The sequence below is a fragment of the Hylobates moloch genome, unplaced genomic scaffold, assembly GCF_009828535.3.
Source record: "Hylobates moloch isolate HMO894 unplaced genomic scaffold, HMol_V3 SCAFFOLD_13, whole genome shotgun sequence".
NCBI classification, from domain to species: Eukaryota; Metazoa; Chordata; class Mammalia; order Primates; family Hylobatidae; genus Hylobates; species Hylobates moloch.
The window spans coordinates 64,350,831-64,378,481 of NW_026652288.1; the positions used below are offsets into that span (position 1 = coordinate 64,350,831).

The window sequence follows — 27,651 nt, forward strand, 5'->3', positions numbered from 1 at the left end:
CTCAACTGATCCACTGACCTCAGCCTCCTAAAGTGCTGGGATTACAGGTGTGAACCACCACACCCAGCCACATACTTAAAATGTTAAGTGATGGTATTACCATTTACAAAGGCCAAATAAAAATAAAACACCTCAGCATAATCTTAAAAAGATATCCAAGATCCATATAAGAGGAACTATAAAATACTCTTGAAAAACACAAAAGTAGACTTGAACAAATGGAAAGACATACGTTCTTATGTAGGATGACTCAACTTCCTAATTATGTCTGTACTCCCTACTTATACGTTTGAAACAATCCCAATAAAACACTATCAAGCCTTTTTTCTGGATCTAGATAAGTTTTTCTAAGGTTCAGTAGAAAGAATAAGGAAGCAAAAATAGCCATTAAAATGATGGAAAAGAAAAGAAATGAGACATAGCTATAGCCATTAAACATATTAAAGGGCTCTCTAATTAAAGCAGTATGGTATTGGTGCATGAATAAAGACCAGCAGAATAGCATAGAAAATCTAGAAATAGACTCACTTATACATAAATATTTTAGTAGATGATAAAGGCAGCATTTCAATCAATGCGGGAAAGTTTAGCTTTTTTGTGGGTAACTGGATAGCCATACAGAAAAAAAGATAAATATGATTCACTCCTCGACTGTATTATTTATTTCCTATCAGATTTGTGAAAATCCCCAAATTTGACAATATAGTTTGTAATGACGCTGTGGAAACACAGATAATCTCATGTATACCTTCTGGAAATACAAACTGGCACAACTACAGAGGGAGATTTGGCAATATTTCACAAAACCATATAAGCATTTACCTTTTGTCCCAATAATATAATTTCTAGGAATTTATCACAAAGTTATGCTGGCAAAAATACAAAGAGACATGAACAAGGCTAACAAAGCTGTACATTGTTTTGAATTTGTGAAGGCAAAGACTAGAAACAACCCAAACACTTGCCAAATAAGGGACTGATTGTGTAAACTGTAGCATGTCCACACATCAGAGTAATATATACTATGCAAAGAAGTGAGGAATGAGCAATATTTCCAAACAATACTATGAAGAGATGTTCAGATTCTATTGTGAAGTGAAAAAAGCAAAGATATGAATACACACACATTTGTTTATTTAAAAATGGAAGAATAGGCAGAGGCGGGCGGATCACAAGGTCAGGAGATCCAGACCATCCTGGCTAACACAGTGAAACCCATCTCTACTAAAAATACAAAAAAAGAATTAGCTGGGCGTGGTGGCGGGCGCCTGTAGTCCCAGCTACTCAGGAGGCTGAGGCAAGAGAATGGCGTGAACCCAGGAGGCGGAGCTTGCAGTGAGCTGAGATCATGCCACTGCACTCCAGCCTGGTTGACAGAGTGAGACTCCATCTCAAAAAAAAAAAAAAAAAGAATAAACTATAAAGCAAAAAAAAAAAAAAAAGGTAACTATGGTGAGATATGAATATTTTACATAAAATAATATTACAGTTTTAAAAGCAATTTCTGAAACAGAGAAGTACAATGAATTAACCCGTATATCCAGTGATGGCAAAACTAGGTAGAGAAGAACTCTTCCAAGTGATTTTAAATATGTAATTTGGCTAAAAATCTCTAGTGGGATCTACCCTAACGACAAAAAGAGTGGCAAACAAATCTTAAACTGTTTTCAGTAATCATATTGTTGATTGTAGTATTGTAATTGTGATTCTGAGACTGTTGTATGTATATTGTGGGATGAATCAAATGAGTATGTTGGTGTCATGAAAAAAATAAGATTTTTCAGTGCAGTTTAAGGCAGATACAAATATAAGATTGATGCAGTTAATAACAAACCAAAAACTCTGTAGACTCAAATTTGAATAGAAAGTATTAGTATGAAATCATGATGAATTTATCTGAAAAGTTTTTTCCCATTTTCTTCCACTGAAAAGGCCCAGAAACAATGATTTGCCCAACAGCAACAAGCAACTCTAGTGGCCACATTGTGATTCCAAATCCTCACCAAAAAAACAAACAAAAAGCAGGGCTTTTGGGAACAAATGGTTAGTTTCAGTTCTGGCTCAGAAAACGTGCAAAATGAGCCTGGTGTCTTGTTATACTAGAAAGCAAAGAATCTTCAAAGACTACTATGATGTAAAAATAAAGGAGTCAACCTGAACAAGTCCTTCAGTGTCAAAAAGGATACTTTGAACATCAGTAGGAATAATGGCAGTGAATTGTAACACACCAGATATGCTTAAATCCACAAGTGCACGATGCTACTTAAAAGTAAAAAAAATATTGAGAAGCCTTTGATTAATTTGAAAACTTACAGGGAATGAATCAAGTATTTGTCATACCCTTTCATATACTGTGTACCTCAGGGTAGCCAAATAATTCATTAAGAAGTTTCTGTTTATAGAGAAGTATGCCAGCTAATAAAGAAAGGAAGATGGAATTAGAATATTACTATTATGCAACACTGATTAGTTTATGAATCTAGGAAACTGTCATCAGTAGCTGATAACATCCCCAGTTAAGGGACAACTATAAATTATGTACTCCCTGATAGAAGTGCCCAGTACCACATTTGAAGCAGTCGTGAAAGAAAAAAAAAAAATCAGAATTAGATCAAACTTTTAGATGTAACTACTAGTTATAGGAAATAAAGGCAGAGAGAAAGAAACATGTTTTAGCGATCCCCAACATTTTTGGCACCAGGGACCGATTTCACGGAACACAATTTTTCTACAAAAACTTGGGAAAGGGGGGTGGTTTCTGGACGAAACCATTCTACCTCAGATCATCAGGCATAGATTCTGGTAAGGAACGTGCAACCTAGATCCCTCACACGCACAGTTCACAAAAGGGTTTGCGCTCGTATGAGAATCTAATGCCGCCACTGATCTGACAGGAAGCAGAGCTCACGCGATAATGCTTGCTTGCCTGCTGCTCACTTCCTGCTGTGCAGCCCAGTTCCTAACAGACTACCTAACAGGCTCACCTCCTGCTGTGTGACCCATGGGTGTGTGTGGGGGGGATGTTGGGGACCCCTGTGTTAAATGATACCATACGATAAAAAGTAAAATCAAGACATGGGAAATTTCTACGGGACCAATGACTCTTGCAACAGAAAATTGCAAGTAAACAATCTTAGGAAACATATAAATCGATTGTAATATGTGTAATTGTTTGGATACTGATCCAAACAACAGACCTAAAAAGTCAATTGGGGAAATGTGAACATTGATTGGCTATTTGATAACTTTAAAGAGTTACGATGTGTGTTATTATTTTAAGGTGTGATAATTGTGGGCATTTTTAAAGAAGTCTTTTTCTTTTAAAGGTATATACTAAAGTATTTTTGGAGATAATGATGAGGTTAGATATTTCTATTTCTGTCAAATGATCATTTTCTTTTTTGGTTTTTTTTTTTTTTTTTTTTTGGAGACGGAGTCTTGCTCTGTCACCCAGGCTGGAGTGCAGTGGCGCTATCTCGGCGCACTGCAAGCTCCGCCTCCCGAGTTCACGCCATTCTCCTGCCTCAGCCTCTCCGAGTAGCTGGGACTACAGGCGCCCGCCACCACGCCCGGCTAACTTTTTGTATTTGTTTTTTAGTAGAGACGGGGTTTCACAGTGGTCTCGATCTCCTGACCTCGTGATCAGGAGGCCCGCCTCGGCCTCCGAAAGTGCTGGGATTACAAGCGTGAGCCACCACGCCCGGCCTAATGATCATTTTCAAAGAGATTGAACAATTTTTTTCCCCCAGTTGGACTTACCTGTCTCCCATTTGCACGTAAACTTCCTTTCTTGCATATTTTCACTGGCCCAATAAGCCCAGTGAATATATCTTTAGTGGGATCCACAGCAGAATAATACATCTTGGCTAGACACACAGGATCTGCATTAGTGGGTCCTACTTCTTTGGGGACAGTCCATTCATAGGTGAATGTTTCTGTGGGTGCCACATGGGAGGCTGAAGGAGGCACACCTGTGAGAAAGGTCACATTAGAGAAGCGAAGTGTGCTTTCTAATGTGGTCACTTGAGCCACAAAGTAGACTAAGTTTAGTCTAGAATAGCCCAATTCTGAGTTCTTTGTTATAAATTAGAATGGCATCCCATTCATGCTCTGGTGTCAGATAACAGACCGATGTGACTGCATCCAGATAGACTCTTCTAAACCTCCTCCTGGGAGTGGTGCCCCTCTTTGCGCTCACACATCTTCCAGGAATGTCCCTAGCACCTTTCATGTCATATTGTGTGTATTTCTCTCGAACAGAGCTTAACTTTCTTGAAGGCAAGCACTGTCTCTACATTTCTATCAGCTAGAACAATGCCTGGCAATACAGTATAATCAATGCATTTTCTATTTTCTATTGAATAAAATGGAACTGAAAATTACATTCCATTTCATAATTGTAGAACTGAAAGGAACTTTGCAAGTGATCCTATTTAAATCTCTCAAATTTACACTTGAATAACCTGTTCACAGTCACACTGCAAGTGGTAGCAAAGTCACTAGTCTTCACTGGTCCTTCTTGGTGTGTAAAAATAGTCAAAAAATCCACATAATGAAATATTTTATATCATTAAAATTTTGTTTATAAAACCCTTGTAATGCTAAGAGAACAAACTCTGATTATGAAATTAAAATAACATTTATTTGCTATGATCTCAACCATATTTAAAATATATATTATATGTATACAGATGAAAATGGAAGAATCATATAAAAATATAAGAGTGATTGTTTATAGAACTATGGATAATTAGTATTTTTTGCTACCTTTCTATATTTTTCAAATATTCTAAAGTGAACATCGAACATTCTTATAAGAACTTTTTTAAAAATTAAAAGTCACCCAGGGTACTCTAGAAATGGATAATTGATACAACCCAACTAAATTACTATCAGGATTGTCAATAATCATCCAATTAAGGCAGGACAAAATTCTGTAAACCAATTGGAGGTAGGAGAAGGGGTTTATTTGTTTCCTGGCATGATGCCTAGAAATGATATATGAGCAGTTTCCTTGGGAGTTCCTGCTTTCAGTTTTTGCAGGACACTGTCAGTGACCAGTACAGTGGATTATTAAACATTGTTGATTTGTTACAGAGTGCTGTACTCACTTCCGCTCTGGGGGTTGTAATGTGCGGAATAGTATGTGCCCTCGTTGTTCTTATTGAATCTCACCCCAATCGGCTCAATACTGAGGGGATATGCTCCTTTGTTATGGAAGGTTACTCTGATGGTGTCTCCCACCTCTGCCCAAATGACAGGACCTGGGAACAAAGAGAGAATTATTATCCTTCCTTGGTATATAACATGTAGAATGTATAAGACAGTTATCTTCTTTGTGTTCTCTGGCAAGAACTACTAGGAGCAACATGCTTATTTGTGGTGAATGGAAAGCTTGGTTTTTGAAAAGTCCATAATCAATCTGATATGTCGAGGTTGGAAGGAGAGAAGGGCTTTTGATTTCAACTTCAGATTAATGAAATTGATGATCATTTTTGTACAAGTCAGTTAGTAAGCTTTACATATCTACAAAAACTATTCGGAATGTTAAGACTCCTCAGCCTAATCTTCTGTTGGCTGGAGATGTGTCATTTGTCCCAAGAGTTAGGTGCTATAAACTTTGACCACCCAAAGCAGGTAAGTGGAATTGTTTTGGATGTGAAGGATAATGCTGTTTTGGATTTTCCATGACCAAAATTAATGATTACCAATTATAGAATAAAAATATATATTTTACATAAATGTTTTATGTAATATACAAAATGACATTTATAGAGAGTTTCCTATCAGTTCTTCTGAGTGTTTATGTCTATTAACTGATTTAATCCCTATACCAACTTTAGTAACTATTGTTCCCATTTTACAGAAGGGAGCAGGGACAGACAGTGAGTAATTTTCTTTTTTTCTTTTTTCGAGATGGAGTCTCATTCTGTTGCCTAGGCTGGAGTGCAGTGGCATGATCTTGGCTAACTGCAACCTCTGCTTCCCAGGTTCAGGCAATTCTTCTGTCTCAGCCTCCCAGTAGCTGGGATTACAGGCACTCGCCACCACGCCCTTCTAATTTTTGTACTTTTTTTTTTTAGTAGAGATGCGGTTTCGCCATGTTGGCCAGGCTAGTCTCGAACTCCTGACCTAAGTGATCTGCCTGCCTCGGCCTCCCAAAATGCTGGGAATACAGGCATGAGCCACCGCGCCCGGCCAAGTTGAGTAACTTTCAAAGGTCACACAGCTAATGTATGCATTGTGTACTCACAAAAAAACAACTTTTTATAAGGGCCTCCAATTCTTGTAATACCTTGTTCAAAAAGTATTATACCTCTGAGTCACCGCCAGGAAAAAAAAAAGTGAAGAACCAGGACAACTGAATCCATACCCTATTTGCTCACCCACTATGTTATTCTGCCTGCGTGCCTTGGTGAGAACAGGTCTCTGGACTCTGGCTGGGGGCAGCCTGCGGAGGACTCTAGGACAGATCCTGCTTGCTTCATTAGTAGCCTGGGATTGATTGATTGATTGATTGATTGATTGATTTTGAAACAGAGTCTCACTCTGTCACCCAGGCTGGAGTGTGGTGGCATGATCTCAGCTCACTGCAAGCTCCACCTCCCAAGTTCACGCCATTCTCCTGCCTCAGCCTCCAGAGTAACTGGGACAGGCACCCGCCACCATGCCCGGCTAATTTTTTTTGTCTTTTTAGTAGAGATGGGTTTCACCGTGTTAACCAGGATGGTCTTGATCTCCTGACCTTGTGATCCGCCCGCCTCAGCCTCCCAAAGTGCTGACATTACAGGCGTGTGCCACCGTGCCCGGCCCTAGCCTGGGTTTTATTTCTAAGGGAACACATCTTTAACTAAGTGCAGAGGCTCACAACTTAGTTATCTATTTAAGCCAAGACACATGAACACGCAACACACAATTCTCCTTACCTCTTTGAAGAAAAAAATAACCATTTGAAGTCAGGTCAGCATGGGTTTTTTGTTTGTTTGTTTGTTTGTTTTTTTGTTTTTTGAGACGTAGTCTCGCTCTGTCTCCCAGGCTGGAGTACAGTGCCACAATATTGACTCACTGCAACCTCCGCCTCCCGGGTTCAAGCGATTCTCATGCCTCAGCATCGAGGCACGAGATACTGGGATTACAGGTACGTGCCACCACGCCCTGCTAATTTTTGTATTTTTAGTAAAGATGGGGTTTCACCATGTTGTCCAAGCTGGTCTCAAACTCCTTACCCAAGTGATCTGCCCGCCTCAGCCTCCCAAAGTGCTGAGATTACAGGGGTGAGCTACCACTCCCGGCCGTCAGCAGGGCTTTTAATGATGAAAATTTACTATTGGTAATTTACATTTGGAAAAGTACTTAGCTGCTGCATTTTATTGTTTTATCTTCCACACGCCTACTTAACACATAGAAATCATGCAGTAGGTCCTGAAGTTACTATTCTTTCTGAGGTTGATGTAGCCCATGGGAAGAGTAAACCAGCCATATATATTCTGCACGAACTCACCCAGGATGCCAAGATGCTCTTCTTCAGGGCCTCTCTCCTTTCGATTTGTGAAGGAGGCATCTGTGTACTCACGATAAACCAGCTTTTTATAAGAGCCTCCAATTCTTGTGGTACCTTGTTCAAAAAACACTGCTGAGTCACTGCAGGGGGAAAAAAATGTTTAATGCTGGGGTTGAAGTAGAACAGAAAGCAGGTATTCACTTAAGGTGCTAATTGAAGAGAAAAATTCTGACCAGTGCTTAGAGATGAATATTATCTATGATTTACAGCAATCTGTACCAGTTACTCAAATAAAGCAGACAGTTCCAGTCCACTCACAGAAGGATGGTCAGTTAAGAAGTAGAGGATCATGGAGGATGTTTACTTTTTGAAGTGAAGAGAAAATTTTCAGAAGGGCCCCTTCAACCCCTTGACAAAGGATTCTACCATAGAATCTTTTTTTTTTTTCTTTTTCGGGAGAACGGGGTCTCGCTATATTGCCCACGCAGGTCTCGAACTCCTGGGCTCAAGCTATCCTCCCGCCTCTTGCCTCCCTGAGAGCTGGGATTACAAGCGTGAGCCACCACGCCTGGCCAGAATCTTTTTATCAAATTGTGAAATGTTTAAAAACACAGTGGCTAGTTTTTTATGTTGTTTTTTTTGTTTTGTTTTGTTTTTTGACCTGGAGTCTCACTCTGTCGCCCAGGCTGGAGTGCAGTGGCACGTATCAGCTCACTGCAAGCTTTGCCTCCCAGGTTCACACCATTCTCCTGCCTCAGCCTCCCGAGTAGCTGGGACTACAGGCGCCTGCCACCATGCCTGGCTAATTTTTTGTATTTTTTTAGTAGAGACAGGGTTTCACCGTGTTAGCCAGGATGGTCTCGAGCTCCTGACCTCATGATCTGTGCGCCTTAGCCTCCCAAAGTGCTGGGATTACAGGCATGAGCCACTATGCTTGGCCTGGTTTGTTTTTTTGTTTTTTTTTTTTTTTTTGAGACGAGTCTCGCTCTGTTGCCCAGGCTGGAGTGCAGTGGTGCCATCTCGGCTCACTGCAACCTCCACCTCCCAGGTTCAAGAGATTCTCCTGCCTCAGCCTCCCGAGTAGCTGGGACTACAGGCATCCATCACAACGCCTGGCTAACTTTTTGTATTTTTAGTAGAGATGGGGTTTCACCGTGTTAGCCAGGATGGTCTCGATCTCCTGACCTCGGTGATCCGCCTGCCTCAGCGTTGCAAAGTACTGGGATTACAGGCTTGAGCTACTGCGCCTGGCCCCAGTGGCTACTCTTTATTGTATATTAGCACTGGCCAGCTGCTCAGGAGCTTTTATTTATTTATTTTTTGTTTTTTGAGCAGAGTCTCACTCTCTTGCCCAAGCTGGAGTGCCGTGGTGCGATCTTGGCTCACTGCAACCTCTGCCTCTCTGTTTCAAGTGATTCTTATACTTCAGCCTCCTGAATAACTGGGATTACAGGCGTATGCCACCATGCTCAGCTAATTTTTTGGTTTTTAATGGAGACGGGGCTTTGGTATGTTGACCAGGCTGGGCTCACACTCCTGGCCTCAAGTGATCCACCCGCTTTGGCCTCCCAAAGTGTTGGGATTACAGGCATGAGCCACCACGCCCGGCCAGGAGCTTTTGTTTATTAGCTGAAACTCACATGACATCACAACAAAGTCGGTATTATTCTCCCTATTTTGCAAATGAAGAAATTAAATTTCAGAAAGGTAATTATTTGACTTGCACAAAGCCACCTCATTCATCATTTCTTTCACTTGACAAATGCATCAAACACCTGCTCTTTGCAGGGAATCCTGCTATGTGTTGATGACTTAACCATAAGTAAGGTGGACTCTTCCTTGTCCACATGGACCTTACATCTGGCAGAGAAGACAGGCCATGAACCCATCAATATAATACAGAGTAATAAGCACAGGGTGTTATGGAGCATTTTTTTTGAGGTTGGGGGAAGTGCAGCGAAGAGGCCACAAAGACGTTCCAGAGGAAGTGATTACTTAAAACTACCTAAAGGGGAAGTAGAGTTAGCAAGATGAAGTGTGTGTGTAGCGCACAGACTAGGGCAGGTGTATACAAAGAGGAAACTGCTTATGAGCAGGCTTAGAGAAAAGAGTGAGCATGCCATGTTCTAGAAAATATGGCAGAAGCACAGCATGCAGGGCAGGGCAGAGGAGTGAAGAATGAGGCTTAGATAGATGGGAGATAGGCAGTAGGACCTAGTTAAGGTTTCAGCCTTCCATCCCAGGGCAGTGAGAAGCATTTGAAAGATTGAAGCATTCAGGATTAGCATTTTAGGAGGATCCCTCTGGCAGATGTTTGGAGAATGTGTTGGAAAATACAAGACTGCAGTAGGGAGACCAGTCAGGAGCCTGCTTTTCTAATCTCAGTGAGAGGCAGAGATGAGTTCATAGGTATTGACAAAGAAGATGGAGAGAAGTAGATAGCTTTCAGAGATAGTTTCTATGAAATAAGGCAGTACTTGATGAGGAGAGGAGTTTGAATAGCCTCATCCATGTGGGGGTGTCACTAAGAAGTTTGACATGCAATCTGAAATTCACTAGATCCTCCTGAGTTGGAGACGCAGCGTTGGGAGTAATCACATGTAGGTGTCAGTGTAGCCTGGGACTTAAATCTCTGCTTCAGGAGTCACGGGTCTGGGCTGAGCAAGTCCTAGCTATCCATTTATTGTGTGATGTTGGATGAATTACTTAACCTTTCCAAGGAGGGTATTTTTAATATGGATGGCAAACAGGGCTTCTCTGAGGAAGTGATATATGAGTAAAGACTTGGAGCAGGGGAGATGGCAGCAAAAATGTCATCTCGTTGACATTTTTGAAAGATCGCAGTACTGCTTTGTAAGAAGTCGATAGTAGGAAAGGAAGACAAATGGAAAGAATGGCTGGGAGACTGTGGAGTCATTCAGACACGTACAAAGAGTAGCTTGTGTACATCAAAGGACACTATCAAGAAAGTGAAAGACAACCTATAGAATGCCAGAAAACATTTGCAAATAACTGATAAGGAATTAATATCCTGAATATATGAAGAACTCCTACAGATCAACAACAACAACAACAACAAAAATCCCCCTTCGAAAATGGCTGAAGGACTTAAATCGACATTTCTCTGAAGAAGATACACAAAAGACCAAAAAGTACATGAAAAGATCCTCAACATTACTAGTCATTAAGAAAATGCAAATCAAAACCACTATGAAATATCACTTATGCTCATTAGGTTAGCTATTATTAAAAAAAGAAGAACAGAAAATAACAAGTGTTGATGAGAATGTGAAAAAACTGAAACCCCTGTACATTGCTGATGAGCCTGTAAAATGGTGCAGTTGCTATGGAAAACAGTAATGTGGTTCCTCAAAAAATTAAAAATAGAATTACCATTTCTATTAATTATTTTGCATATCCAGCTAGAAGCGGAATCCAGCGATTCCGCTTCTAGCTGGATATGCAAAATAATTAAAAGCAGAGACTTGAACAGTGATATTTGTATAACAATTGTTCATAGCAACATTAATCACAATAGCCAAAAGGTGGAAACAACCCAAATGTTTATCAACAGATGAATGAATAAACAAAATGTGGTATATACATACAATGAAGCATTATTCAGCCTTAAAGAGGAATGAAATTCTGATGCATGCTACAACATGAACAAATCTTAAAACATTATGCTAAGTGATACAAAAGACACAAAAGAACCAATATTGTATGATTCCACTTGTATGAGTTGCCTAGAATAGGAAAACTCATAGAGACAGAAAGCAGAATCGAGCTTATCAGGGGGTGGAGAAAGAGTGGAAGAAGGTTGTTACTGTTTAAAGGGTTCAGAGTTTTCATTTGGGATGATAAAAAAAAGTTCTGGAAATGGATAGTGGTAACGGCTATACAGTACTCTAAATGTACTTAATGCTGCTGAATCGTACAGTGCCACGTTTTCTGAAATGGAAAGCAAATTAATTGATTTATCTAATTGTATTCAGAGTTTTCTTAGGACTTTGTCAATCATTTGATAACTTTTGAACCCATCTTTTTTCATGGACTCAAAACTCATAGTTCTCAAGCTCAGACTCTTACATCAAATACCTTAATAAATATTTAGCAGTCTAGTTACTCAATTTCCGATACCAATTAAAATTTTAATTGCTGAATTAGCCTTTTGTAGTTCCTTTGTGCGGGGGAGAGCATATTTTGAAATAGTACTCTCTTTTGTGAATTACCTTCCAGGTGCTGTTAAGTTTTCTTTAGTGAAGATGTCTATACCAGAGGGAGCATAGTTCCAGATGATTTCCTCAGCAGCAATGTAGTAGTGTCTAACATGCTTCCCATGGATATTATCCTTTGATGAAGACTTGTTACACTCCTGGACCTGGAAAAAAGCTTGCAAACCAGCTGAAATGAAACAGAAAGAGGCATTGATTAATGAAGCCAATGTTTCTCTCTCCTATTGCCCTGTAAACACCGCTTGGGTGATGACAAGTAGAAATTGAAGGAATAGACAGATAGAAACAGTACTATAAACTAGGGCAGACAGCTGTAAATAAATTAGTGATGGAAAACTCAAGTTTAAAACAGACATACTTTGTTTTTTATGTACATATAGCATAGAGATATTAAGCATATGTGTTTTCAAAATATGGTACCAGTTTCTGTGGGGTTTCACTTGGTAGTTCTTTTGATGACAGAAAAAGAACAAATCTGTAGATAAGCAGAGAAGAGAGGCTTTGACATATTTTAAGGGGTTGCATTGGGTGGAGGAGAAGGTACAAGGAGGAGGTACCAAATGAGCTTGTATTATTGCTCTCTTGTACAAGATGGTTGTGCATCTGCTGTGCTGGGCCTTCTGTGGCCCAGAGCATATTTGATAAAAGCAATTGTATTTGCAGGTCAAAGTAAAATATCTGAACTCCTATGTTAAACTTAATTTAGTCTGTAGACCAATATTAAAAACTAATATTTTTCAAGAACAAGGAATGTTTTTATTGCCTAAGTTAAAGAGATAAAGGAAGGATTTATCGAGTTAAACTAAGGGATGGCCAGGCTCAAATAAAGAACAAAGTTAATTATCCTTGACAGAAATAAGTCTAAAAACAGGGTGCTTTCCAATGCAGCATACAATTTTTCTGGATGTTACAACACTGTATATTTTACAAAGCTGAGTAAGTATATATAGTACTATACTTTCAGGGCCAGTTGTTCTTTCCAAAAACTAATATATCTTCAGATTTCATTACTTTATAATATTCCTGTCTTACAGTCTTTTTTATTACATTATTATATATACCATCTTAGGGATAAAACTAAGATGCCAGTTCAAAGCTCAGATTATTTCAAAGATATTTAGCTTTTAGATTCTGATTCCCAGTAACCACCTTTTTCAGCTGACTGCTAATTTCAGGTAAAGATGTCCTACCTTTCAGATGGTTTAGATTCTGACAGCTGAGCATCCATTCTCCAGGGTTCTGGGCCACCATATAAGCATCAAATAGGGTAGCAGGAAAGAGGTTGATTGTATCAATACGGTAGTTCTTGTTGGTCAATGCTTGCCCGTGAAAGAAAGCTGCGTGCACATCAACTTCATTACCCATACCAAAAAGGTACCATTTTACTCTGTCTTCAGCACACATGGAGAGTCCTGGGAGACTTCCAAAAGTGTATCCATTCACAGCTGTAAGTCAAGAGCAGACTTTGTGACTAAGAGTCATTAATGCTTGAGATAGTGAGAGTTACCTCTATATAAATAGAATCAATTTGGAATGGCAAATATCTGGCACACATGCTGGTATTCCTCCCTCCTACACTCATGTCAGACATTGCTAATCAGTCACAGCACTCTTTCATTTTGGAGCTGAATTCAGCCTGACTATTCTTATCGATACCATATTAACAGATGAACACAATACTGAAGATAAAACCTATTTGCTGTCTTTGTTATAAACTGTACACATTGTGTGTGTGTGTGTGTGTAAATACAGATGTGTGCATTTATACATACATATAAACAAAACACACACATAGAATTAACAGAAAAAAGATTGAATATTAGTATTCAATCAGTTATTCATCATGTTGGTAATATGGATGTTTTTGCTTGTCAGAAAATTTCCAATTTTCTACCATAAATTTATTTGGTAAAAAGAACATAAGAACAGCTTTTTTTAAAGATTGCAAGACAAAATTTTTAAGATTGGAAGAGGTATGAAGGAGGGAAAAAATGTAGAAGGACAGCAGGGACAGAACCACAAAGACCTAAAAGTTCATATGCAAAGTGGCCTGAAACCCTCAGAAGAAACTTATGGTCACTGTTCAAACTGGATGGCCCTAAAAATTTCCCAAGTGGAAATTAGTTCTGGGAAGAATCTTGAGTATACCACATTTAACACTGGTACCAAACCACACCTGCTCAGGCTAGAATTTTGAGTATCTTTTTATAACAACTATTTTTGTTAGTACACAACAGAGACAGGATTAAAGTATGGAAAGAGGACCTTCTACCCAGATATAAGTAAAAGTTGGAAACAAAATCTGTACTTTGTTAACTAGTTTATTTTTCTACTTTGGTGGTATCGTTATTTTTGTGCTTTCGGTTTCTGAGTACAGGTTATTTTGAAGAAGTTAAACACAAACAAATAAACGAAAATATCTACTTATTGGTCTAGTTGTTGTTAAGGGACTCTGTTTCTCATGCAAATTATGAGAAATAGATAATCTTACTAAGCTCATCATTTTGTGTCTGAGAATTAAGAAAAAGTCCAAACTGTAAAAAAGGCATTTCTAGAAAAGTAAAGTGAACTGAAATGTAGAAAAGAATGATGCAGACTAAGGGGCCCAGTGAGGGCAACATAGTATGTAAAGTGAATTCCTTTCAGAACTCGTGGTTGGAACTATTTTCTTAAATATAGTTAGATGCTTTAAAATATAATATGGTTTTAAGCATTTACTTTAATAATTTGGAGCTGCCTCAAATAATTTTTAGAATGAGTCTAGTGGATAAATAAATATATTAATGTCACATACATATGCATTAAACCATAATTGGTGCTTTATCCTTACCAGTTTGGGAACGAGTTTGGTGTATCTGGCTTTACCTGGCTTAGAGTTTTTATTTTGACTTACTTAGATGAATATCAAGTTGCACATCCAATATGCTTTGTTATAAGGACCACAGACTAGACACACACTACTTACTTATGTGAGGGAATAAGCTTAGCAGCATTAATGGATCAAGGAAAAAAAAAAGTAAAATTAACATGTCTGCTGTAATCTTACAATACATTCTGTTACTCTCCTGGAAGTCTTCGTTGTCTTTGTCAACTTTCTCTGGTTCTGAGCAGTAGGTTTTAATGTTGTCTTCTAGGTACCAGCTGAAATTTTCATCCACCACAGAAAACATCACCACAAATTCTCGGTCAATATGTTTTTCTTTTTCTTTATCTAGAGAATCTGGAGTTCAAATTACTCTTTTAGTAAGACTAAACTTTTAGCATGTATTTTGATTTATGTTTTCAGGTGATTTATAGTTTTTAAAAATTTCAGTATTTATTTTTTCTAATAAATCACAAGTCAGGACCAGTCACTCCTGTTTTACAGACACAGAAACACTCAGGGAATTTTTATGATCAGTATCTGGTGCTTGGAAGACACTCCTGTATCTGGATATCCACTGACCACATAACTATTAAATGCTTTTTGGCAAATGGGAAGATTGGAATTCAGAGTTGTGCGTCTATTTTCTGGTGCATATAGCCACAAACTGAGACAAGTCTTTACAGGTAATGATTGTTCAAGTTAGAATTGTATTTCAGGCTCTTGAGCTACGTTGTCTTTTTCATGATGTTAGAAATAAATATTATGATATTATGTTCACCAATATAGTATGAGTAACTACAGATCTATCACCGTGGAGTGCCCTTTTGGTAGTCACATTTGGTAAAGTCATATGTCTCTTCAGCACCACTGTTGGAAGTTAGATACAGCAAACTGATCCCTGGGAGAATATATTTCTTTCAGATTAGCTTCATTGGCATTTTCCCCGTAGGAATGCTTGTTCTATTTATCCCTTCTTCTCCTAGTCCTGCCTGGCTCTTCCCTTCCTTTTTTTCTACTTACCACCTCTCTACCTTACCTGCTCAATCTCAACACAGAAGACTTGATTTCTTTTTAAAAGACAAACTGCCCTGCCTCTGTCTTTTGGTCATATAGCGTGTGCAATGAGGAGAAGATGTACCTTTTTTACAGATTATTAAAGGTCCGATGAGTCCTGAGGCAATATCTTTTGGAGCATCAATGTGGGAGTGGTAAATCCTAGTCACACAGTTGCCATCTCCTTCACCAGGACCTTGTTCTTCAGTGGCAAGCAACATGTATGTATACTGCTCTCCTGGATATACTTTGTCATCTGCTCTTTGAAAATCTGTGGTGTTATCAGGGTAGATGGCCCCTAGGAAGCAACACGCAATGAAGGTGTAAAGTGAACGTGTTTGAACTTGAATGAGAGCATAGATAGTCCATTAATTCATTCAGCAAACATTTATTAAACATCTACTATGTGATCCTTGGGGATGTGATATTCTATTTGGACACAGGAAAATGAAAGGCTAATGGCTGGGGTGTTTAGAAGCTTCACAGACATTTTTATTATTTTTTATATTTGATTGGGTTTTCAGAGAGTATAATGACTTTTTGTTTGCAATGTAAAGAACTCGGGTCATGGTATGGAAGTCTGAGCCAAATGGCTACCCTCTTCTAAATTCAAAACTTCTTATATGATCTCAGATTTTTGCCCATGAAGTAAGCATAAAATTAAAAACATTTCTACTCTTAATTTTGGAAATTTCCAAACATACACAAAGGTTGAGAGAAGAAAATGCTGAATCTCCGTGTACCCATCAAACCAGCTTTAACAATGGTCGACTCAAGGCCAACCTTGTTCCATCTGTACCCCCACACACTCTTATCCCCAGTATCATCAAATTATTTTAAAGCACATCTCAGACGTCATATTCCATTCATAAATACTTGAGTATGTATCTCTAAAATATAGGAACTCTTTTTTTCTTCTAACAAAACCACAGTACCATTACCATACCTTTAAAATGAATGGTAATTCCCTAATAAGCCATGAAATCATTAAAAAGAAATAGGATGGCAGTCAGCCTTTTATGCTATGAATGTAATTTATCCCTAAACAACAACAAAAATAAAAAAGTCAACACATTCACCTTCTAAACCAATATCTCTTTTAAAAAGACAATAATGAATCAAATCTAATTTTAAATTAATTTCCCTACTTGATCATTATAATTTCAATGAACTGTAGCATGACTTCAGCATTTTTGCTTATGATAGCAGCTGATATTTATTCAGGTATTACTATGTATTCTTATTGTCTCTATTTTATAGATGAGGAAACTGAAGCTGAAAGAATTTAAGTAATTTTTCCAAGGTCACTCAAACAGTCAAAGGCAAGGCTGGGGCTCAGACCTTGGTCTATTAATTTCAAAGCCCTTGCTTTTCATCACTACAAAATATCACCTTTTTCACCATCATTGTTAAGGACTAAGAATGAAATCACAGGCACCAAACCTTATCTTTGTTTTTCAGGTACTATTTTCAAGGCTTCAAAGTCCTACATTCAAATGACTTTTTCAGTTAATTGTGTCTCATATGTGACTAGAGTCATCCAGGCATGTGTACCATTTGATTGACATATGAGACTACTTATGCCACCTTAGCAGGGGCAGAGTTTATCTAAAGTTAGGATGGGAGGTAACAACAGCACAGTATGTTTACATGTAGGAACTTCAAAGATAAGGCAATCCACATCTTGAGTCCTTCTTTCTCCTTCCTCTGGATTTTGCCTCTTCTAGGCTCTGATGCACATTGTCCATTTCTCTTATTCTATTTGGCCAGAAACGACTGGGCTCTGGGAAAGAAGCTCCAGCTCTCTCTGACTCTCACTGAGTCCACCTAGAAATTCTCTCACGTTCACACTTTCCACGAACGAGCACAACCAAGAGAAACATGCCATTATTATATGTAAACAAAGTACCTATTAATAAAATAGTTGGCCGGGTGCGGTGGCTCACGCCTGTAATCCCAGCACTTTGGGAGGCCGGGGAGGGCAGATCAGGAGGTCAGGAGATCAAGACCATCCTGGCTAACACGGTGAAACCCCGTCTCTACTAAAAATGAGAAAAAAAAAAAAAATAGCCAGGCGTGCTGGTGGGTGCCTGTAGTCTCAGCTACTCGGGAGGCTGAGGCAGGAGAATGGCGTGAACCCCGGATGCAGAGCTTGCAGCGAGCTGAGATCACGCCACTGCACTCCAGCCAGGGTGACAGAAGTAAAAAATAAAATAAAATAAAAAAAATAAAATAAAACAGTTAAGAGCTGAATGGTAGTTACAGGTCTTATCCAGGAGAGGAGTCCACAATTTTAGAAGCTAAAAGGCACTTCTACTGAAAAGTAGGAGGACATTCCAGCTACATGAGCTGAACTTACCCTCATGTTCCTTATAGTAAGTTATTCCATGTGAATGAAAGGTGTAGGGCCTAGAGGCAAGGTTTTTTAAGTGTACATAAACTTTGTCTCCAGTTTCAGCTTTGATAATAGGGCCTAAAAACCCAAGCCAGACTGGTTTTTCTATAGTCGTCCTAAAGGTTTCATCTGTGTACTGAAGATAAAGGGCCTTCTTATATAGTCTTCCAATTCTATCTGGGCCATTTTGAAGATAGATATTGGAATGTTCCCTGCAAAGAAAAAGAAGACAACTCTATCAGAAGCCATCATTTCTAGGGATGACATTATCATTATAATTTAATAACATTATAATTAGAGAAATTAATGAGCACATCACATTGAATGTTTGCCTGTTGTAGGGATGCCTCCAAAATTGAAGTGGAGGGCTGGTAGTTAGCCCTGTTATTTTAATGATGTGAGGCTTTCCATATCAGGTATATGTCAGAGAACCATCTGCGAAGGCATCATAGAAATATAGTGCATCTTACTGAAGTATTTTTTCCATGATTTTTATATTAAAACACAGGCATATTATGTAATGGAATAGAATACAAAATTAAGCTGAAATATTAAAATAAAGCAGTTAATTAAGACATTTTTTCACTTATACCTCTCTTAGCTACTGAAAAATTTGAGTTTATAATTAATCAGTCTGGGTATTTGAGACTTCAAAGTATGTGTGTGTGTATTTATATATTTTTTTCCTTAAAGTAAGATTAATAAAGCTAAATTAATTCTTTTTAATTTCTTTTAACAGCACTAAATCAAAGCTAGAGTTGTTGATGCATGCAATATGTGTGGTTTTTAAATTACTTTTGAATTTAAATAATCCCTGTGTTTTTTAATCCCTCACTAGTACAGATTCTTAACATTGAATGTTTGTATTCTAGTGAGTGTCCATTAAGAGTTGCTTAAAACTTTCTTAAAAATATCAGTGAAGTAAATAGTAATCTGGAAAAGAAAAGATGGAAAGAAAGTAAATTTTGTTTGAACTGATTTCTTGTGTTATCAACCTTAACTGAAGGCTGTATATAGCCCAGTGGGATCTATTCACGGGCAACATCATGTTGCCATTTGGCAGGACCCACTTAGATTCTGGCCTTTGGCAAGCCCCTCCACAACCAAGGCTCTTCCATTTGAATAAAAACTGCTCATCATCGTGTGTGTGTGTGTGTGTGTGTGTGTGTGTGTGTGTGTTTTGCCTTCTTTCATCTTAGTGATCTTTGATACTTTACCAATTTCTACTCAACATTTGTGGGGCCGAGTAACCTGACTGAGGAGTAAGTTTTGTCTTGTTTCCTCAGTTGTAAGCTCATCGGTAAAAGTGAGATATATTTTTCTTTCCCTTCTTTAAGACAAGAACAGAGCTTGTGTGAGAGCTCTGGACTTTCACTGCTACAGAATTTAAAGATGTGGTTTTTCAAAAGTCTAAAGCCTGATGTTTCTTAAGTCTGAATATGCACAGGAATCTACTGATGAACTTAGTGAAATGCAAACTCCTGGGGCGCAACTCCAGTGATTCTGATTCTGTGGGTCTGGGGCAGGGCGCAGGCATCTGCATTATTAACCAACACACTGGCGTGTTTTGATGAGATAGGCTGCTCTGGGCCCCTGGGTAACCTGTGTTGAAGAGGCTCTAAGGTTGAAGATTGAGAGAGCTGCCCAATCCCAGAAGCAGTGGGATTCCTGATACCATAAGACAGAAAGGTAGAAAGCTCTGTTTCCAGGTCATACCTGGTAGTGGCAGGACCTCTGCAGTGGTGGCTATATAGATTAAGCCTGAGTGCTGGGGCCAGGTACCACGGCCACTTGGCAATGGTCCTGGTGGCTGAGTTTGGGCAGAGTGAGCAGGTGTTGGAAATAAGAGCCACCATTCTCTGGATTGATCAAGGTGTTTCTACGATGAGCGTTTCCTCCTAGTCACTACCATATACCAATACACTGGGAATGCCAATTTTCCTGAATTGTATAAACCCAAATTCCCAAAGAAGATAAAATTATTCACTAAAAAAATGACTGAGATGATGTTTCCCTGCCCATCCCCCATCCTGGTGGGAGGGCTAAGCTAGAAGTCAGAAAAATAAAGTGTCATTATTTGCAGCCTGTGTGGAGCAGCAAAACTGTGGGTATACCCTCATTTTTTCTATTTGTTTTCACTTTCTAATTGTTTGTTGCCATTTCCCAATTTGTTAAAGCAAAATAGGAAAAGATTGGGAGAGACTTCATGGACACAGGTAGGCGTGGGAAAAGGGCAAGACACTGGTGTGAACTCTGTCCCTAAACCCATAGCAACGAATGCACAGAAAGAGTCTTAATAAATATATGTCTTAACAACAGCAAAATTGTTGCATCAAAGACCACTGAGATTAAAAGCAGAGAGTCATTCAGTCCATATGACTGAGAGGAGGTCAACAAGAGTGCAATTTCAGTTAGGTACACAACTGCAGCTGCAAAGTCTACAGTACAAAGGTACAATTCCACTCTGGTCCCACCAGAACTCTGGACCAATCAATCTCACAGAGACTTGTCTAAGCCCCAGGGTAAATTTTCTTAAGAGTCTGAGCACACTTTTATTTCTGAGAGATGAATTTGATAATATTTGGAGATTTGACTCTATGCTTTACCATGTCCTGTTGGTACACATCTTACATAGGCCAAAGTTAAAAGTTAGCCCTCAAATCCTTAAGGCTTCATTTATATAAAATGTGTATTTATATTTTCTGAATGTGAATACACTTTGGCATACATCATGTCCTATTTTGATAAACTATAGCAGGCTTTGTCAAAATGCTTTTATTGCATTGAAATGCTCTTGTACTAATCATTTCCTAAAATAGGAAGAGCATTGCCATAAACAAATACCTAAGACCAAGACCAAGACCTATATTGCCTAGGCTTTGTAACTAATTTTTCTAGGCAAAGTTTTTTGGGGGGGTTAAAATTGCTTTTAAAATTATTGATCTAAAGGTATAACGTATCTAGGCATTTTCACATTTGAAATTCCTTTTATACATATGCAATATGCAAACTGCTTTTTGCATCTTGCCTTTTATTGTGAAAAAAACTGTCTTAACCAAATTGGAAAATATTTTACACTGTGTGATACTTTGGGAGAAGTCTATTTGTTTATGCTTTGTCTCCAAATAAACATTAAAAGGTCATTAGGGGCTCTCTATTTAATTTCGACAGCACAGCTTGAGGACAAAGGGTCAGTTACTGGAAGCTTGCAGGAAGTTTGCCAGTTAGATATTCAGCCACAAGAATCTATTATAGCTGTTCTTTCAACCAAATAATTCACATTTAATTGTAGTTCTTCCTGTTGACAACTGTAATATGTTCCTTTCTACTCATTACTATAGACATATCTCCCTTCAAGTAATCAATCATGTTCTCTCTTTTTAGCCCCTTATTTAAAAAAAGAAAAGCCCGCTCGTATAATTTCTGGTAGTCTTAGACCCAGAAATGAGTTTTTAATAGTAGGATAACTATTTTTTAGTATTGCTTTGGTAAGATATTAATAATGCTATTCCCTCCCATAAATTTAGAATTCACTCAAGTGATCTTGGTTTATGCTTAGACATGGTTCCCAAAACTTGAGTATTATAGGTGAAAAGTTTCTGGATTTTTGACTTCATTAATTGAGACGTATGTTTTTTATTGCTGCATAACAAATTATCACAAAGTAGGTTAAAACAACACCCATTTTTAATCTCACTATTCTATGGGTCAGAAGTCTGGCATGGTGTGGCTGGGTTCACTGCCTCGGGCATCACCAAGCTGAAATCAAGGGGCTGCTGAGCTGAGTACTTATCTGAGGCTCTGTGGAGAAATCTGCCTAGCTCATCTGGGTTATTGCCAGAATTCAGTTCAATGGGGTCATAGAATTAAAATCCCTGTTTGCTTGCTGGCTATGGGCCGAGAGCCTCTCCCAGTTTCTTAAGGTCACCTGTATGCCCTCCTAGGTGGCCCCTTTCATCTTCAAGTCAGCTTCAGTGTGGGGACTCTCCAGATAATCTCACTGACTAAAACATAAATCATGAGAGTGATGTCTCATCCTGTTCACAGGTTGTGGAGATTTAGGATAGGATTTCTTCTGGGAGCCACTTTGGAAATGCTGCCTACCATAAACAAGAATCATAAGGAAAACAGTCAAAAATTAACGGCTGCAAGAATATGGCAGAGACTCAACCTATGTATATATAACACAAATTCAAGTGATTTGCCGGTTCTAACTAGCCTTCCTCCACTGGCACAGCATGAATGCAGTACCTAGTGAATTTTCTTTTGTCTGTGTTCTCAGGAGAAATAGGAACTTGATAATAAACGGAATTTGGTAAGTGTGAAATGGTAGTCACTTAATTAGCTCTTCCATACAAGCTGTCTTGTGTGAAGTGTTTGGAAGTGTTTGTACTGCACTAGCTATTGCTCGCTTTTTTTTTTTTTTTTTGAGATGGAATCTTGCTCTGTTGCCCAGTCTAGAGTGTAATGGCACGATCTCGGCTCACTGCAATCTCCACCTCCTGGGTTCAAGCAACTCTCCTGCCTCGGCCTCCTGAGTAGCTGGGACTACAGACGCATGCCACCACACCTCGCTAATTTTTGTGTTTTTAGTAGAGATGGGGTTTCACCATGTTGGCCAGGCTGGTCTCAAACTCCTGACCTTGTGATCCACCTGCCTTGGCCTCCCAAAGTGCTGGGATTACAGGTGTGAGCCACCACGCCCAGCCCTATTGCTTGCTATTTTTTATTTGGCAACCTTGGAGAATGAGTCATTTAAAGTAAATTTTCCAGAAAATTTTAGCTAGTAATTGTACCTATTTAAGAATCATTTAAAAATTTAAAAATCATTTTTGAAGGGATGCTATATAACTTGGGAGGCCACTAGGCTGAGACAACGTCAGTGTCTTGGGTTCCTACCTAAGCAAACCAAAACCCAATTCAATGTAGTAAACAGTAAAATGAAACTTCTAATCTGTAACTAGAGACTTTACCAATCAGAAGCCACCAACTAACATCTAACTAGGGAGTCTCCACTTTAACCAGTCTAATATCTATTTCTTAGTCTGAGAATATGTTATAAAAGTTTCCTCCCTGCCCAGAGGAGTATTGACAGAACTGCTTGTGGTCTTAGGGCACCCAATTGCTGTGGCTGAATGCTTGAGTAAACTTGTTAAACTTTCAATATGCCCAAGTTTATCTTTTAACAGGGGTAAAATGAATGTCTTTAGTGCAAGCTTTTTCTTTAAAAATATTTTATTTGCTTCCCTGTTTTCCTAAACAGGGGATATAATGGAAAAAATGTAACTTTTTTGATAATAATAGTGAAATGAACACTTAATGAATACTTATTATATCCTGATCACTCAAGATCATAATTATAGTAATTATGATTACCATAGGGTGGAATGTTCTTTGTTGTCTAGTTTTTTGGTCAGGATTTGAGCTGTTATTTCTTCTTGGTCATTAGGCCTGCTTATAGTGACATCTTCACTGTACCATTTGTTTTGGAAACCTCTAATGGAATGAAAAACCCGGTAATAATGTTTGTAAGAACTGTATGTTAAGAAAGTCACCAAGCCTGAGTGAGAGCCTGTGAAGTCAAGTATAAAAGAGTTTTGTGATGGCTGTTCTTATGCTTAAAAAATTTTTCACTTATTTCCAGCTTCCTAGAGATCATCAGAAAAAAAAGTAATCTGAAGATAACAGAATTACTATAATTTTTGCTATTATATAGTCAATTAATTGAGTAAATAATTAACTAATGCCTACTATGGACCCAGAACACATTATTGGGTTTACTAATTGTTTTTATATGTATGTCATTTATTTTAATTTGAATATATATAACTTAGGATCAGGAATTATGTCTTATAAAGTCTTTAACTACTTATTGATGTGTTGAAATGACAGATAAGGCACTGACCCAAGTAAATGGCAGGACTGAGTATAAGGAAATTATTTTCCACTTCACTCTTTTAGAAATAAATATTATTGGCATTAATACCAGAGAAGTAAACTTTATTTTTTTAGTCCCCCCCAAAATCTATACATTTTTCTCTTTTAATATCTGCCAATGTTTTCAGTTGCACTAACCCTGCATATAATCCCCTAAGGTGACTTTTCTATTTTATTCTGTTTCCTGATTTGTTCTATAGCATGAATCTCTCCATATGAGGAGCAAGGAAAAGTTTTTACAATACAGTCTATGATTTTTCCTATCTTCCTATGTATCTTTTATTTACTCACTTAAACTTATTCAGAAATATTTATTTAGTGTCTCCTATATTCTAGGTACTAGTGACCAAGCACTGGTACTTGCATAGGCATATACTAGTACATACTCTCAATGCGTATTTTCCTGTTCATCATCCCAGACCTTCAAGATGAACATTCAGCTTAAACTCGATTCTTTACCTAAAATTCATATTACACTCTTTCACATCTTATTCTTCAGCCCATTTATTTCCACTCCTTTTTAGTCATCACATGATAAGGAGTGGCAACCATGTCTTGTGATACTCCATCATCCTTCACTGACTGGGCTAAACATGCTGCAAATCTGGGACAAAGAAGTGACCAAAAGGTTGCTATCTGCACATATCTATGCAAAAAGTTTAGCATAGTATTGGCAAAATTGCTGAAGCTGTATTCAAAATTCACTGGTAAGATATATGGGAAAAAAAAATCACAGAGAAAGCAGTCCCCCCTAGAGTTTGCACAACTGTAGCATATTGTTGAAGCCAAAGGAGATGTTAAAGTCACAGGACAATAACAAAAAGAGAGGTGGCCTTTGCAACTAGAAGATGCTCCATTTTTCCTTTTAAGGAGCCTTAAGTATCGCTATTAAGTATACTTTTTAAGTAACTGATATGGTTTGGCTGTGTCTCCACCCAAATCTCAACTTGAATTGTAATAATCCTCACATGTCAAAGGTGGTGGCCAGGTGGAGATAACTGAATCATGGATGTGGTTTCCCCCATATTATTCTCATGGTAGTGAATAAGTCTCATGAGATCTGATGGTTTTATAAATGAGAGTTCCCCTGCACAAGCTCTGTCTTGGCTGCTGCCATATAAGACATGCCTTTGCTCCTCCTTTGCCTTCTGCCATGATTGTGAGGCCTTCCCAGCCATGTGGAACTGTGAGTCCATTAAACCTCTTTTTCTTTATAAATTACCCAGTCTTGTGTATGTCTTTATTAGCAGTGTAAGAACAGACTATTACAGTAAATTGGTACCTGGAGCGGGGCACTACTGTAAAGGTACCTAAAAATGTGAAAGTGACTTTGGAATTGGGTAGCAGGCAGAGGCTGGAATAGTTTGGAGGGTTCAGAAGAAGATAGCAAAATGTGGGAAAGTTTGGAACTTCCTAGAGACTTGGAGGGCTCAGAAGACAGGAAGGTGTGGGAAAGTTTGCAGTGTAAGACATGCCTTTGCTCCTCCTTTGCCTTCCACCGTGATTGTGAGGCCTCCCCAATCATGTGGAACTGTGAGTCCATTAAACCTCTTTTTCTTTATAAATTACTCAATCTTGAGTATGTCTCTATTAGCAGCATAAGAAGAGACTAATATAGTCACAATGGGGTCGACAAGCTTATACTCATTGGATAGCTTCCCTGGCACAGACAGGCCACAGGAGTAATTAAAAACAAAGGAATTTCCTCTGCCCCCATTCACCAAATTCTAAACAAACTCCTTCACTCTTCTACTCCCTGATTTTTAGAATTAAAGATTTTTTTTTTTTTTTGAAGCATAGTCAGGGCAATGTCTTGCACTTAGTTTATGCCTGATAAAGCTGATTTGATTTTTGATCATGAACAATGGCAGAGTAGTGGTGAGTGGGGGCATGGAGAAGGATAGTATTTTTATTTTTTTAATGAGTCTGACTTTTTCCTTGGAAATAAAAACCACGTATAATTTATATTATATTTAATCAAGAAAATACTTGATCCATGCAAAATAATGTTTTTGGTGAAGCTGTAAAAATATGTCATATTCCTTAGAAGATAATACCATCTGAAAACCAGATTAAAAAAAGAAATAATTACAAGATGTATTAGTTTTATTTACAACTACTTATCTTCAGGTCAGAAACTTTCCTTACTGTATATTATTAAATTCATAATATAATAATTGGATATTAGTATCAGTTATGTATTTTTATGGTGAAAAATTTCAACTTTACATAATGTTTAAGAAAATAGTATATACTCATCAGTAAGATTCAATAATTACAAACTTTGGCATCCTTATTTAGCTATTTTTTAAAGATATAATCTTGGCAGCTGATGGTCATTGGGCTTATTTGTGTTTTATTACCACTGAAATACATTTTAATGTAGTGAATATTGATTTTGAATTCCAAGTTCCCATTTGGTGGTTAATGTTTAATTAACATCATTAAAAGTGAAGACCTCAGTATAGATAAACTTGTACAAAAAACTCCAAGGAGAACTAAACTTTTTTTGTTTTACTGTGTAGTGAATATTGCTTTCAATAAGGGGATTTTCCAACTGAAATATGAAGACATTTAAGTTACATGGAGCTTTTTGAGGACCGTCCTAATAAGTGCCTGGCATTTTTCATGCACATATGTGCCAAGCATTGTATTAACTTTACATGCACCCGCTCTTTAAATAACCCTATGAGCTATGCTTATTATCCTCATTTTACAAATTAGGACCCTGAAGCTGTGAAAGATTAACCTACTTAACTGTCTGGAGTCTCTCAATAAATATCAGGCAGGATCGTATTTGCTAAAATTATATTTTATTTCTATAAGTGATGTTTTGAAAGATATAAAAAAATTTTATCCCTATCATGAATAACCATTAAATGGTGTAATAAACATAACATTTTATACGGTAATTGTTTAAATTAAAGAACTTCTGCATAAACAGACAAAAAGACAGAATCCTAATCGGAGATGCAGTAATGACCATGGGAGGTAATAAGAGGTGAACACAGATCCCCAGGAACCGCAGGAAAGAAGCAGGGTAGTCCTCCAAACAAAAAATATACAGGAATATAAAGGAGATTGATTCAAGCGTCCTGGGTTTCAAGCCCACATTTTGCAGTTTCTTTATATAAGAAATTTTAAAAATATTTCATCTTATTGGCTCTATTCTTTAAAAATAATTTAAAATTTTGGTCTATAAACAATAAAAATAGTGACTTACGTGTCAACAGAAATAAGTTTCTTTTCCCCATGGTCAGAGGCATAATCCCAAGTCGTTTCAATAATTCCAATGTAATAATGCTTTTCTTTCGCCCAGGCTGGGGTACTATATAAAAACAGAAAAATACCAAGTATCAAAATCTTCATTTTTTTTCCCCTTCTTGGAGCCTGAGAAGAAATGAAGTAAAATCAGGAGCAGGCAATTTTATAAATAAGACTTTCTTCCTTATTTGCTTGATTGACACAATTTAGTGTTGCACAAGAGTAAATTGTTTCATTAAAGCAAATATTTTCCAATTCAGTTAAGTTCTCGTAAACCACCAAAAAAACAGTTCTTGGTTGCCAGGCTTCTCTGACTGAAAATAAAAAGTCAACAGTTATTGTTGGAGGCATTAGGGTGTGCATAACTGCGCCTTTTTCCATTCATCGTGTAAATTCCAGG

The 27,651-nt window shown here is 38.0% G+C and overlaps 1 protein-coding gene across 1 annotated transcript; it reads right to left on the reverse strand.

The window, feature by feature from the left end:
- Positions 1 to 3,086: 3,086 nt before the first annotated feature.
- LOC116480087 (ceruloplasmin-like) lies at positions 3,087 to 27,426 on the reverse strand. The gene is made up of 10 exons (XM_032172032.2): positions 27,211 to 27,426; positions 18,015 to 18,262; positions 15,741 to 15,953; positions 14,783 to 14,956; positions 12,927 to 13,181; positions 11,734 to 11,905; positions 7,502 to 7,641; positions 5,112 to 5,264; positions 3,760 to 3,971; positions 3,087 to 3,197 (listed from the first exon to the last, which is right to left on the reverse strand). Exons 1-10 carry the CDS (start codon positions 27,354 to 27,356, stop codon positions 3,087 to 3,089), a joined length of 1,824 nt encoding a protein of 607 aa, XP_032027923.2. The 5' UTR covers positions 27,357 to 27,426.
- Between the last annotated feature and the right edge of the window lie 225 nt (positions 27,427 to 27,651).